This window comes from Ischnura elegans, chromosome 1 (genome assembly GCF_921293095.1).
Source record: "Ischnura elegans chromosome 1, ioIscEleg1.1, whole genome shotgun sequence".
Lineage (NCBI taxonomy): Eukaryota > Metazoa > Arthropoda > Insecta > Odonata > Coenagrionidae > Ischnura > Ischnura elegans.
Window position 1 is genome coordinate 98366256 of NC_060246.1, and position 14694 is coordinate 98380949.

At 37.3% G+C, this 14694-nt stretch overlaps 1 protein-coding gene across 8 annotated transcripts in view; it reads right to left on the reverse strand.

Moving 5' to 3' along the window:
* Positions 1-11211, reverse strand: part of LOC124166994 (sodium/hydrogen exchanger 2-like) — a 32772-nt gene extending 21561 nt beyond the window's left edge. For 2 of the 8 annotated variants that reach the window (XM_046544778.1, XM_046544754.1), the window contains exons 1-6: positions 10916-11211; positions 7546-7663; positions 5420-5549; positions 4235-4627; positions 3061-3106; positions 2488-2529 (exon numbers count right to left, since the gene is read on the reverse strand). In XM_046544778.1, the coding sequence (XP_046400734.1) occupies positions 2488-2529; positions 3061-3106; positions 4235-4613 (467 nt within the window). In that variant the 5' untranslated portion in view covers positions 4614-4627; positions 5420-5549; positions 7546-7663; positions 10916-11211. Of the gene's footprint in view, positions 1-2487; positions 2530-3060; positions 3107-4234; positions 4628-5419; positions 5550-7545; positions 7708-7869; positions 8000-10915 lie in introns of those variants that run through there. The other 6 variants (XM_046544765.1, XM_046544762.1, XM_046544775.1 and 3 more) reach the window with 6 other exon arrangements.
* Between the last annotated feature and the right edge of the window lie 3483 nt (positions 11212-14694).

Consider the following 14694-nt stretch of genomic DNA (forward strand, 5'->3'; position numbering starts at 1 on the left):
CCCACTTTCACTCCGACTTCCAACTTGTCCCACGCTTCTCTTACCATCGCCTCAGCGTTACGTTAAAAATTAGCGGCGATAGAGGACAGCCTTGCCTCACACCTCGGCCAATGAACAGATTTTCCGTCCGCTACCCTCACTTGCACAGTCTGGGACATATAAAGATTACGAAGCAGTCGTGTATGCCTCCAATCTACACCTATTCTCTTGAGGATATCCGTTCACTTTACCCAATTCACCCTATCAAACATTTTTTCAAAATCCACAAAACAGGCACATACATCCTGGTCATATTCCTCTCCACGAGGGACCTCATTATTGCAATTGCATCAGGAGTTGACTTCCCTTTTCTAAAACCAAACTGATATTTGCCCAAATACTCGCCTCCATATGTCTCATCTCTCGCCTCTCAATATCCTCAGTACCACTTTTGCTGCCTGTGATATTAGGCTGATAGTCCTATAATCTCTGCATTCCACAGCTTTCTTCTTTTTTGGTAGCGGAATTAAAACCATCTTCACGAAAATTAGTTTCGGGACCCATCAAAGCAGGACTTAGGCCATGCCCTCGCAATCCGGGAGCAGGTACCCGGACCCTTCATCTTATATTACCCCTCTTTGAGGTAAGAAACTGCGGTCATTCATTTGTTCATTCAGTCAGTTTTTAAATAAATATTTGTTATTTTCTCAAGAAATATAAACTAAGAATTGACTTCTTTGTCTTATGAGCAGCATTTACAAATTTTAAATGAAATTCTACAATAAATATTAACCTATATCTCGATTTCAGTATAAACATCAACATGGAAATTGTTGCTGCGTTTAATGAGTTAATATTGATGGTGGAGCTTCGCTCAAAATTTAACAATGTTCAGAATAAAATAAGGAATTTGATTCGAAGTCTACAATGTATGTGCAAGCAACAGTTATCCATATAGCTAATTCACATAAACAAAGCATGATTGACCATGAACCAATGCTGCTGGTAGGGTTAAAAACCCCAAAAGGAGATAGCCCAACTACCCTCGGAGTCCAAGATAATGCGGAGTCCCCGCTAGGAAGGGTCGATAAAGGTTGGTGCTGAGAAAGTGTGACTATATACAAGACCCTTCTGGACGAAGGTCCTGCAAAAATGCAGTGTTGGGAGGGGACGGAAAACTCTCTTTTGGTTCAATCCAGTAGTCGTGCTAAGGAGAGAACTCCACCGTCTCGAAAGGGTAAATCCCCTCAGGAATATAAAATATTTTTTTTAATTTAATTTAGAAATTATAGCTTTAACCTATCTCTTATCTTGGATTTTTAGGATTACAGTTTACATTTAAAACTAGGTTAGGTATTTGGGTTTACTAGGCTTCTTTTGCACCCCTTGTAGATGGTGTTTGGGTGCCACAGAACCTACTGTAGACACATCTATGTACCTATGATTATCCTCGGAGTTATCCTGCACAAAAATATGACATGGGTAGAGCACATCAGCAAATTGCGCAGCAAGCTCAGTTCAACATGCTTTCTCATAAGAAGCATCAGGAACACGGTAAATAATGATGTCTTATTGTCCATTTACTATAGTGAATTTTACTCGCACATTATTTTCAGTATCCTGTTTTGGGGTTCCTCTCCCCATTCTACTGAAATCTTTAAAATTCAGAAGCGAATTATAAGGCTGATGTGCAATGCCCCCTATGATTCACCTTGTCGTCCCTTGTTCAAGAAACTGGACATATTACCACTACCATGTGTGTATATTTTTCATTTACTTGCTTACACAAAAAGAAATCTATTTCATTACATTAAGAACCGTGATGTCCACCATCATTCCACGAGGCAAATTGACCAGCTACATGTTTCGTATGTGCGCACCAAGAATACCAGCGCTGGTCCAAATTGTATGGGCCTTCAACTCTACAATAAATTGCCACCTGAACTTAAGGCACCATCAAGTGTCACTACTTTTAAGACCAACCTACTTAAATATTTGAAATTAAGAATGTATTATTCTGTAGATGAATTCTTAAACAAATTTTGATGTATCCTGCATCATTGTATATTTGTATTTATTGTATATGTATTTTTATCTTGACGTGTCCTATATCCAGTGCACCCCTTGTACTTCTAGATCTCTGGACAAATAAACATTATTATTATTATTATTATAAAGTTAATTTGTTAATTTTTCAGTGCTGGGAATTTAAAGTTTCATTCTTGAATGTGTCACTTATGAAGTAAAGCTTGTAATGAGAATGGTATGTTTGAGGAAATATTTTGTAACTCTTAATTTCCGTGATATCATTTGTGCAATTACTTTACATGGTTTGGGAAAATTGAAGAACTGATCATTTAAATTGATCAGTAAATTCATTTATTTCCCATTGGAAAATGATGTATCCTATATCATTGATTTAAAATTTGGTTTCATGACTGTCATATATTAATTCACAATTCTTTCAGATAATGGCCGTTAATCATAAGCATAAATTTCATGACTTACTAAATGATAGATCCAACGAAGATGCCAACAATAATCAGCAGGCTGAAAAATCAAAAGAAAAATTTAATATTTCAGATTGTTTTAATATTTTCACCTATGTAACTATATAATTGTTTTCATATGCAAGTCATGCCAAACAGTATTTTTCCATGCACATTAGAATCCCATTAAGGCAAAGGGGAGGTCATCCTGTGTTTGGCTCTCTCCAATTGTATGGAAATGTGTACCTATCAACAATAACCATCTTAAGCTATCCCCCTTGGCGATTCACTTAATTCTGTTACAAAAATTTTTTTGTTCTTTGACTCCAAACTCTCACAAAAAATTTTAGAAACTCTTAAAATTTTCTATAAATACTTAACAATTTATTAATGCTACAAACTTGTATGTGCTATAATTAATAATCATGTTAATTCAAATGGAAAGTCATTTTCTTTGCCTATTCGTTTAACAATTGAAAATTATTTATGAAAATGAGAATTACAATTTTCATATTTCTACCTATATATGCTGCTTTAAAAATATTAGGTTATAAGGAAGTACATAGCTAGCAAAAAATGTAATCATGTTTACCATGATTCAGGAACATGAGCTGATATCCATTTTGCATGATGAAATGCTGAAATAAAGTAAATCATACTTTGTTACATAATTTATGTATTTATTTTAAGCTAGAATAATATTGAAACAAGATTTAAATTCCAATTATTCCCCGTATGTACCTATAGCCCCAAAACTTAAATAATGTCTAGCACTAAAAAAATCCTTCTGTTTCATTCTTGAATGTAAAGTAAATGGATACCATACAATTTAAAATTAATAATAGGTTGGGGGAGGCGTTGGTTTCCTAAGGGAAAAAAGGTTGGATAACCAATTCAACAGCCAATATCATTTACATGTATGGGATACTTTGGATCAAAATAATTTATTTTTTTCATGACAAATAATTTGGGTTGCGTGGTATCATAAAAAGTATATTGCTGGGCTTTGGCATTAAAGATATTGGTTCAAATCTTCTCTACAGTCCATCTAAAAATCCTAGAATGCAATTTAACTTCGAGAGTGAGAGGGAAATGGCGAGAGGAAATGTAATGGCCTCTCTCCTCTGAATGTCTCAATTTTGTGTAGTAATGACTTGGTGTAAATTGAGCACTGAACCATCCACCTACTAACAAGTTAGGGAGTCATGATAGTTTAACAGTGTGACTGCTTAAGTTCACTGATGAATGAAAAGGTTTTTGGAATTTCTAAAAGAGTCATAAATTTCAGTTCCACGTCAAAAGTTACAAAAAATGAAAAATATAAGACATTAATTCAATTATAGAGAGAAAATATGGCATGAAATAGATTTATAATTCATATAATTAATTCTAATAAGTCTCTTAAATAATAATAAACTAGAAAAAATTTAAGGTACCTATACAGAAGCGGAAAGTCTGACTTAGGATGAAGAATTTTTGTATTTCATTCTTCTCTTTGTTAATTGTTTCCTGATTAATAATTATATTAATTACTGGAAATAGTATTCTGCTAAAGTGTTAAGCTCTTTAGTAAACCATCTTTCCCTTACATGTTTTTCATATGCAGATATAAATGTTCTGTGATGTGATTATCTTAAATTTTAAAAATATTAATGACCATTACATTTACTTCTTTGTAATTATAACTTATGTGATACTTTTACAAATAAATTTAAGATTAAGTGACTCTTCTCATGCTTATTTTAATGCTGAAAATTTCTGCGTACCTACTTTGGATAATCCAGTGATTATAATGAATAGAGAGACAGTATAATATACTCCAACCTCATTCCACCTCCAGCTTGCTAATTTGATCCCATACTCATGATGTTGGCCTGAGGAGATACTGAAGTTACTTTTATGAACATCCTGCTCCGATTTGTTGAAATTTTCTTCTTCATCAGATGTGGTGAGTGACTCCTCTGTTTCATTTGCAAGCAGAGGTACTTCTTGATAAGATATGTTGAGTGACTCCTCTGTTTCATTTGTGAGGATGGTGTGAGTTGACACTCCTATACCTTCCTTCTGTCTGCAATTACACTCTTGATTGCATAAGCAAAGTATTGCAATTGCTAACAATTCATATTTGTGCTTGAAGGAAAGCATACTGTTGGTAGCATCTGTAGGTAAACATCTGACATCAATTGACAGTTTTGGTCTGCTTATTATTTGTTTCAGAAATCATCACATTTAACAAGCATTAAAATTAATTATGTATTACACGTTTGAAATATTATTGTGTTAAGTGCTTTATTTCTAAATATTTTAGGTCTCTTAATTTGGGGACTTAGTCATTGCTCATTAATCTGGTTTTGGGACTGAGTTCAATAATTTTAGGTCTACAATCTTTTAATAGGTAGTGGCCGCTTGCATATTTTAATAACTACCCAGAAATTTTTATTCAGCATTTAATACAATAAATGTGGTCCTTATTAATTGATGCGGTCAATCTTTGTGGCAAGCTGAAGCTTTTTTCCTGCATTAACCCCTTTCTTTTGTGTGTACAGTCTATTTCAGATCCAATTTAGGACCCATTTTGGACAAAGAAAAACTTGGGTCCAATTTTTGTGTTCCGAATCGAATTAGTCAAGAGATATGAAATTAAATTAGCTTCAGCTTGATATTCCCTTCACTGTAACTGATGTTCAAATGGCCCATGTTTTGAATGGAAATTCAAGTTAGCATATGAAAGATATTTTTTTCTTACTTGCTTCATTGCTCTTGGCAGGCAGTTTTGGGCTAAAGCTTAGTGCAATATGAAATGAATGAATGTGAGGCAATTGTTGAAGATGAATGCCATTATCATTCAGCCAACTATATTCCATTAAATGTACTACATATAATATTCTGCGTACACATGGCATACAAATGTATATGTATTAGTTAAAAATTCAAAGAATTTGCTGACCTACCCAATTTATTTAATTCAGTTAGCGCTTCAGTTAGTTCATGAGTACAAATGAAATCTAAAGTGTCCTAAATCCATGTCCAGAATTGGTTTTTTCTGACTCAAAAGTGATGACCATTCTATGTTGCATGGATCTGAAACATAAACACAGTCATTGAATCGAATAAAAAAGTTGGCACACATGTCATTTAAGCGGGCTTTAAAGCTTGCTTCCCATTCACACAATGCCATAGGCTTACTCATGCAATATACATAACCAATGTGGAAAGAAAGGGATGGGAGCACATAACATAAAAGCACATAAAATGGACAAAGACAATGGTTCTGTAGTAGATGGTAAAGCACAGTAATCAGAGGGTAAAAATGTGGCCTGACTGGGACTCGAACTAAGAACCTTTTGCTTGCCTGGCAAATCAAAGCTAAGGGTAGCTAGGGAAGAGGAAAACTCATGGTCCAATGAATACTTTTACTCCATCTCTCTCCTCAAAGTGTCCTTCTAGGGATTTTTTGCCTCAGAAAAATTTCTTCCTCTTTCAGGATCAAAATGGTTATTTGCTTGAACTCTTTTTTTTCACATGTATCTTCGATGAAAAATAATTTCAGCCATAGCTTAGTGGTCACATTCCACTTTTTCCAAAACAGTGGGATGTGCACTTTTTCCTTTCAGAGAGGGCCCAACCCCCCTCAATCCTACAAGGATTGCCATTTGTAACTCTAAACATTGCTTTGGTTCTAATGGAGAGTGTAAACTTGGTGATGAGAGGCGATCGCACCTCTCAGGACACTTTAAGAATGTACGATGATGGATGCTGACGTTTTGTTGGGAAAATCTCCCAATGACATGTTGGTATCCATCATGCAGACCACAACCCGAAAATAATCAACACGAAATACTACATAGGAAGGCCCTGGATCCTTCCCTGTCTCTCACACTTTGGTGGATATCTCTAGGTAATAGTATTGGTCACCCAGTCGAAGTTTTCATTCCTCCCAATTTCTCTCCTCGGAGCCGACCAAAGGCAGAATTTTGCCTTCCCCTCCAAGTCTCCTCCCCCAAGTGCACCCTCACCCGTGCCAGGTTTGCGTATTTAGGGGTCGTGAGCCCCCGGACGGACTCTACCTTCTGCAGCATGTGATGATTGTGGGTAGCATACCCCCAAGGATAGTTTCACGACGAATTGACATTAATTTAAAGTCACTAATTCATAACTTTACTTACTTCAAATCGAATAAAAAAGTGAATTTCTTAGGATGGATGATCGCCTCGTAAATTAGCATTGTATTGAATCAACAAAAACTACTATTTGCACTCTCGAGTCCCGTGTAAGCATGCATTAACGAATTAAGCAGGGATTTATCATGATCTACTAAAATGGCATTCCATATAAAGGCATGGAAATACTCCTATACTTTTCGAAATCGTAGAATTTAATAGCAGACAATTTTAAATTTTTACTCCAGAAACGATACACTCATAATCATTTCTCATTTATAGCGTAAAACAATGAACAATCAATAAGCTTGCCCCCTACTATCACCGAATCCAAGAATATAAATAGCCATCCTATCCCTTTCATTCATTAATCTTATTTTTGGTAAGTTATGGTTAATTCATTTAATTTAAAAATCCCTTCAACTTGGACATATATGCCTCCCCGTCTTCATTATTACCGTAAACCCAGGAGATAACTGGTGTCAGGAGAGCCTATCCAGAATTACATCGGTCAGAGGACAGAGTAGTATATGTAAAGTACCTTGTTATAAAAGGTACCTATATCATGGATGTTAACGTGGAATATTAAAGTTGTATTAGACTGCCATAATTTTTATTAATTGTGTTGTTTTGAGTACATCGTTTTTTTGGGATTGTAGAAGATTTAAGTCCTGGTTGAGCGAACAATTTTTGGAAAAAAGAAGCTTATATTATAGGCAAATAATTCTTTGCTCCGGAGCCATTTCAGAACAAGTTGGGTCCTAAACTTACGAAAGACCTAAGAAAAATTTTTCTATTGTCCTTGTGAATGTCGACATCCCCATCCCTTACACTCCACACAGCTATTAGATATTTCAATATTCGCGCCCATCAACGTCACTATCCACGCTGGTACACATATATGGATATTCACTTACTTTGGATATTAGTTGGGAACTGCTTCCTCCAGATTCCGTTACTTTAGTTTAGTGTCACGTCCGTGGTTGAACAGCGATGACTGAGATCCGTAATGGTATGCGTTTTCTTCTGCAATGACTGTAATCGTGTAAGTTATCGAATATCAGAAAACTGGCAGCCCGCTACGGTGTGAAATGCGGAAGTTACTCGATAAGAAGTTGGAAGTTGCAGGTTTTCACCTTATCACCTAGGCGTGTGATAACGATTTCCTAAGATATTCTAACGAGGTTTTTCATCGTTCGCAGTATAGCCAAGAAAGCATTTCTCGAGTAATATCAACCTACCTTTTACAAATGACGACGCATTTATCCACAATTTGCATTTTTGCCATCATTTCGTGTTTTTAACTAGTCCAAAATATTACGCAACTCACTTTTTCTTTTTACTCAAATCCCTCGAAACCAACAATGTAAACAAATAAATCTTCTTCCACTTATTCACACACTACTTCATTCACTTAAAAGATCATAAGCTTTCCCGGCGAATACTATGATAAAATCTTCTCGGATTTGGCACCGTTTTAGGCTGTTTAAGGCCAACGTTTCGATGATATACTCTCTCATCTTTATCAGGACTAAGACTGACTGATAACGATGACTGAGTTTCTTATCTATACGTTGGCCTAAAACAGCCGTACCCACTGCCAAACCCGAGAAAATTTTATCAATTCATTCACTTCTGTGCCTTCCTACACGCATTCACTCTCATCTACTCCCAGTTACTCCACCGCATGGCTTAAAATGCTAATTTTTTTAATAGCTGTTTATTTTTCAACGTGTTCATAGTATTCCAACGTTGAAATTCGCTGAGAAATGAGGCTGTATTTTTGTCCTTTTCTTATTGGGCATGAATTATGCATAGCTGTATGACGACGCATCTTCCATATAAAGAGTATGAAAAGCCTAAAATGTTTCTAATTTCCTAAGAATAACTCATTAATTCTTTAATATTTCTAGTCGCTGTTCCGACCGTGTAATTTTGCTGTTTAGGTAAATTATTGCGCTGCAGCGTCAAGTTTCTTTTTTAAGGTACCATTTTGGTTATCTCATTGACCACAGATTCTAAGACAATAGAAGAACCTTGGGTGTATACAATACCTATGCATTAGACCATGGAAACATCGGTGAAATCGGAGTATGTCGAGGGAACTCTTCTCTTTTCTCCTCAATCAACCTATGGCTTTAGTCGGTCGGCGAGGGAGGTTTTATTAAGACCGCTGGAGGACGAGCGAGCCCAGTGGATCGATAGGAAGCTTAGCTAGGGACTTGCGTGAATCTGCGACGGGCATCTTCATTGATACTCGTCTCTCAATACACACTACATCTCGCGTACCATCTTGTGAGAGTGAATGCTGAAGCTCAATAAAATTTTCAGTTTTTTTACCCGTCTTCTACTACGAAAGGTAATATTTCCTTTGAACGCTTCAATTATTGGCTTGAGTGGAAACAAAAAAATTGGGAAGAATGGTATATGTTCTATAGAATGGTATAGCATCAATAAGACTACTTGAGTTATACGAGGGTAATTTTGTTTTCAACGTTGGTGCATATGACCAGGAAAATAGTGCGATAAAGAATGTGTTTTTGTTACGCGTTAAGGACAGTGTGTACCTTTGGTGAGAGTGTTATCTCGCCAGCAAGGCTTATTAGCACATCGCCAGAGATATAAAGGCTAAGCGGAAAGTGTACATGAAGTGCGTGAGGAACAGTCAACCGTTGATCCCTCACGCTTAGAAAGATCTACTTGTCAATATATTCCCTGTGAACATCGAAGTATAAATCATAGAGGTGAATGAGTTTGATCTAGACCGGTTTCTTTTCACGGTCGGAAATTTAAATTAAATGCTTACTGAAAAATTATCTTCACAGTTCTGGTACGTTTTCCAAAGAATATTAAAGCTAGCAAAATGCCATTTATTTTTTTCTGAGAATTAAGAGCAACCTACTGCACGCTGCATTAAAAATGAGTTGTTCTTCGGCTGTCTTGAGGCCTTTTCCGGAGCTCAATTTCTTCTGTGTATGTAATTTTAGACCTGATATATTTTCTTCTGTGGTTCACGGTTTGAGTTGGCAAAATATCAAAGAGAAAATTAAAAAAAAATTACAGCGAAGTTGCGCACTTGAGAAAGTACCATTGGTAATTTCAGGCTATTTCAAAATTGACTAAACTCTATGCTGATTTTTTCGTTAATTTACATAGGTTTCGCGATAATATTTTTATTTGAACGCCATGACCCTTAGACAATGTAACATCACCCTGAGATTATTTTAGCTCTAATTCTCTCCATGAACCGCCCTATACGGCCGGCTGAATTTAGCGTATTGAGAAGAAGCTGCTCATTATCTTGAAGTTTTTAAACAACAAGTCTGAAATTTTTGCTCTTAATGATTTCACATCGCACGGGATGCTTTCCAAAAGTGCACCGAATCACATCCGCTTTATATTTGAATAAGAATATCCCTTGTAATTCGCCATCATATGCTTGAAATCGGGCAATTAGTTAATTGTGATGCCGGAGTCGATCTGGCCATCACCATCTAGAGGGGGTGTTGATCTGGCTACCCAAAAACTGTGAACAACAAAGCCAATGAGAATATCTCTCATAATTTTCCGTGATATTCCAAGTTTTGTTCTGAGGTACATTCGTTATATTACCGTAATATATTGTAGTTTTTCGTAGTTAAGTTATGCTGATTGATGATCAAATGACTAAATGGGGGCTGTGTCTTCATCTACTCTAATATCACACGTGCACTGCTATTTAATTTATTTTTAATACGAGGCAAGAAAAAGTCGTGACATAGCATCTTTATTTCCTCGGTGTCATATTCATTAGTATCTTTTTTCTCGGCTTTTTGTAATAAAATAAACTAATTACCGCAAAAGAAGGAATTAAAGGTAAGCAGCGAGTAAAATTACAAGCTCGTGCGTGAATTCCATTACAATCTCTATTCAAATTAATATTTAAAAGTTTTTGATTTGGTGAATAGGCGAGGATTTTTGGCCAGACAGTCCGTTCGCAGTCCCTCGCTCAAAAGGTCACTTCTGATGATCTTCACGATTATACATTTTTATGGTCAAGAAATAATTCTCCTCAAGAAATCGTCCCAGAAACGTATCTGTACGGAGGATTAATAAAATACTATACCAATTATTTTTAATTCATTTTGTTCCTATGTCTATTATAATCACTTTCAAAATTCATCCTCTCCATAATACCTCGAAAAAAAACTTCATGTGCACAACACAACAAAAATTTCAGTGAACATCGCGAAGCTTGAGTAAAGATTCCCTCTAAAGTGCTTCACAAATAAAATATAATTAACTTACCGCTTGGATCAGGCCACCAACAAATTTCTTGCTTGCTAAGCTGCTCAGATTCTTATTCCTACTTAATTTGATCGCCTTCGTTTCCTCGAAAGATGGGGGATACACAGACACTCGTTCATCATACTTAATTCCACACGCTAAAGAACCTCAAACATTTTCCCGCGAGGCAAGTATGCGATCTTTTTACACGTCTTGAAGATGTTATCTCGCACACAGCTCTATCCGCGTCCGAGGCAGTTTCGACCTACACGGTCACTTTCTGCGTGTAGCTCGTGAAAGGATTCGAGGATATAAATGGGAATAAAATTAGTGGTATGAAGGGGAGGTGGAGGGGAGGGGAACTAGGGTGGGGGAGGAAAGGATGGCGGCTGGAACCCCGCAAAAGTGTTGAAGGAAGTACTTGGATGTCGAGACGGAACTGCATATCTGATACCGCCAGAAAACCCGGGAAAGTTTCATAATAATAACCAACAACCTGGCGATGACTGTAAGAGGACGTGACCGCTACCACCACAAGTTACAAAGTGCCGTTAATTGATCATCGCCGACTCCCTGTTGTCAAGGTTATACTTTTCTTGGAGTAACTTTCTTGGGTATGTTGTCTCAAGGGAATGTTTACAACACAAAGGAGATTGTAGTCAATAGATTTTACCTATTCAGTTGCAAAAATACTTGGGAATAACAGGATATGGGGCTATTCATATTCCCTAAGATAGGAAACCTATCCACTTTGTTTCATGCACGTTACATAAAGTTCTTCTACGCAATCTTTCCCTCAACAATATGGGGTCTCTTCATATTTGGTTACTTCTTTCCCACTCCGATCCTAAAGCTATCGTATCTATAAAATGATACAGAAGGAAAAGCTTCAACAGACACGCGCTTAAATAATGACAATTAAGATGATCATGCCAATATCTTTTACTACTGAACAAAAAATCTTTCTAGTCGGTTGTTCGGTTACAGCTTAATCCTTTGCTTTGTGCCAAAATATGACTCTCAATTTCACGGCGTAATAAACAGGGTATGATTACTGCTATTTCAGCTGACTTATGGTGCTAAATAAAAAGTGTTTTTTATACAAGTCTATATAGTATAAGGTGCTTCGATCTATCCTTCTTTGCAGGGGAAGGATTACCTCGAACTTCGCATAACATTTTTGCCGTTTGTATGCCATACGTGCGCATCGCTGTCTAAGGAACTCCCGTCCCGAGACTCCCAAGTGAGTTCCTCTTGTCTTTTTTTTTCTTCCTATCTGAGCAAGTTTCCATTTCTGACTTCGGTGCTCCGGAAGGCAAGTCCGCGGAATCGTCCCTCCTTATCATCGTTAACCACTTAGCTCCGGCGTAGCGGTCAGATGATCACCAGGGTAGCCATGAGTACGGGGCAGTCGCAGTAACGTCAGATGAATGAGTGTAATACCTGTCTTAAGATGTAATTCTTTCTCGCATATATCGCCTCATTCTCCACTTTATTCGGTTCTTAAATATAAGTTTTCAATGAATAAAAAAAGCCACATTATATGCTCTTCATCATTCCTGCGGGCGGTCTGGGGTGAATGGAGGCTTACAATGAGGCCCTCCTTACCGCGGGATTCGGGGGTCCTCCCCCGGAAAATTTTAGGAAATTATATGCTCGGAAATGGAATTTGACATTATTCTGGCTCTGAGAAACTAGATAAAAGCTAACAAAAATAGCAATTTCGTCAGAAAAATACTATTGGAAGTGAGACTTTCACAGCGTATAAAATTTAATAATGTAACATGGCTCCATTATCTATTTGATGAATTTATTCCTCGAAACTGCACTGAAATCTAAAAAAAAAAAACTTTTCGAATAACGATTTCAAAGAAGCATTCGGTTCTCTTTTACCTTACGACACATTTATTTAATTATTTTTTATAATTATTATTATTTTTTTCCTTTTCTTATAATGAATTTTTTTATAATCTTTTTAAACTGGGTGTGTTGTTAATGAAGCAAATTATGAAATCGTAGAATTTTTTAATTGCAAAATAACTTTGGCTCAAGTAATCTGAGTGTTTTTTATTACACCTTTCATATACGCTTCACGAAAGACGCAAGCATTGTGGGGGCCCCCATAAGCTCGGGGCCTCAGGGTACTCGCATAGTGAGAAGGTAAGAGTTGGAGATAGAGGTAGAGGTTGCGGTACCTCGAGGTAACACAAATGCATTGTGTGTTTCGGGCGCGCGCATAGTGAGCAGGTCGAGGTAGAGGTGTACCTCGCGGTTCAACAGGAGGTCGCGCGGGACCGCTTTGAGAAGACGAACGAATTTGTCTTTCGAGCGGTGTTTCGCGAGGTATATCGGGAGGCTTCTCCGTGATGAGTGCGTTCAAGGCCCGTTTCATGTGACATCCTAATGTTTGCCTGGTCTGGGCAATACTTAAGTTGTAAATACAGATGGTGATATTCGCCCAGATCTTGTCGCGCTTGATTTATTGGATGAGCACTGAATTCGCGATTACTTAACGACCAATTAGCGACCACTTACATGCTGATGACATGTCTTCACCATCACCACTACTATCGTAATTTGGATAGTTGTAACATTGTAAAAATGTTACAACTATCGAAATTACCATTATACTTGATGCCACTCGGTGAAAGACTGGCTCGTTGTCGAGGCTATGGGAAACCTGCGTGCGTACACCTCTTTACTATGCGATACCAAGGTTTTTAGACTGTAAGGTTGCCTCATTCGTAACTGTGCATGCGACAGCAGAAGTCCCGTTACGTCACTGTAGACCCTGTATCCCAGCTGATCCTAGCCATTTCATTGTTTGCACGCTAGAAATTGAGAGAGAATAAGTTCCTGAGACCTTTCGCCGCTTTGTGTTTAACGCGAATCTGAACACATTTCCTGCAATTTCTCTGGAAATCGTCTTTGTAATCCACTACTCATAAGACGAACTTTTTGTGGTTGAAGGGCGCCTTTAATCGTCGGATATGCCAGGCTCCCGTTGTACTGTGGCAACGAGCTCCAACAGCTTGTCGAAAACGAAGAAAGCTGGACGGAATGTCTCAAGGCCTGTTTACACGATACATTAACACGTACGAGTTAATACGTTTGCGTGAATGATTTTTGTGGACCGGAACATGTACGAATGCATGAGCCAAATTAGAACAGGTTCTATTTTCTGTGCATGCATTCGCACAAGTTGGGTGGTTACACGGTGCATTTTGGCGTTCATTCTCGCGTTCATACATTTAGACATTAACCCGTTCGTGTTAATGTACCGTGTAAACAGGCCTTCATATCACAGGCGGATGCTTAAATTGAAAAATCTTTTATTGTATATATATTAACTAATCGAATCATTGACCGTGTCTCGCCCCCCACACCTGAAAAAAGTGGTGAAAGTGAATCAGTCAGACAAACTAAGTGGATATGCTAAAAATTTCGTAATCAAGAACTTAGATGTCCCTATTTCATTGGAAAATCAGGAATTCTTCTCTATTAAGGCAAATTGAACTCAATATTTTGCGCACTCATTCATGCAAGGACTGTTTTGCAAATTCATCGTTTACCTCGTATGCATTGAGTAACATCGTGTGCCAATGGTAAGATATCAGGTAAACAAATTTCTTGTACCAAGTCTGTAAATTTGAGTCCTTTCGTATGCCTTTGAGAGCTATTGAGAAATTTTCGAGGCCACGGTTGCGCAAAATTGTTTATTAATTTAGGCAATAACGGCAATTGTTGGTGGTTCATTTTCCATTTCTAGAAATTATTTTACCGGGGAATTCTTATTTCTC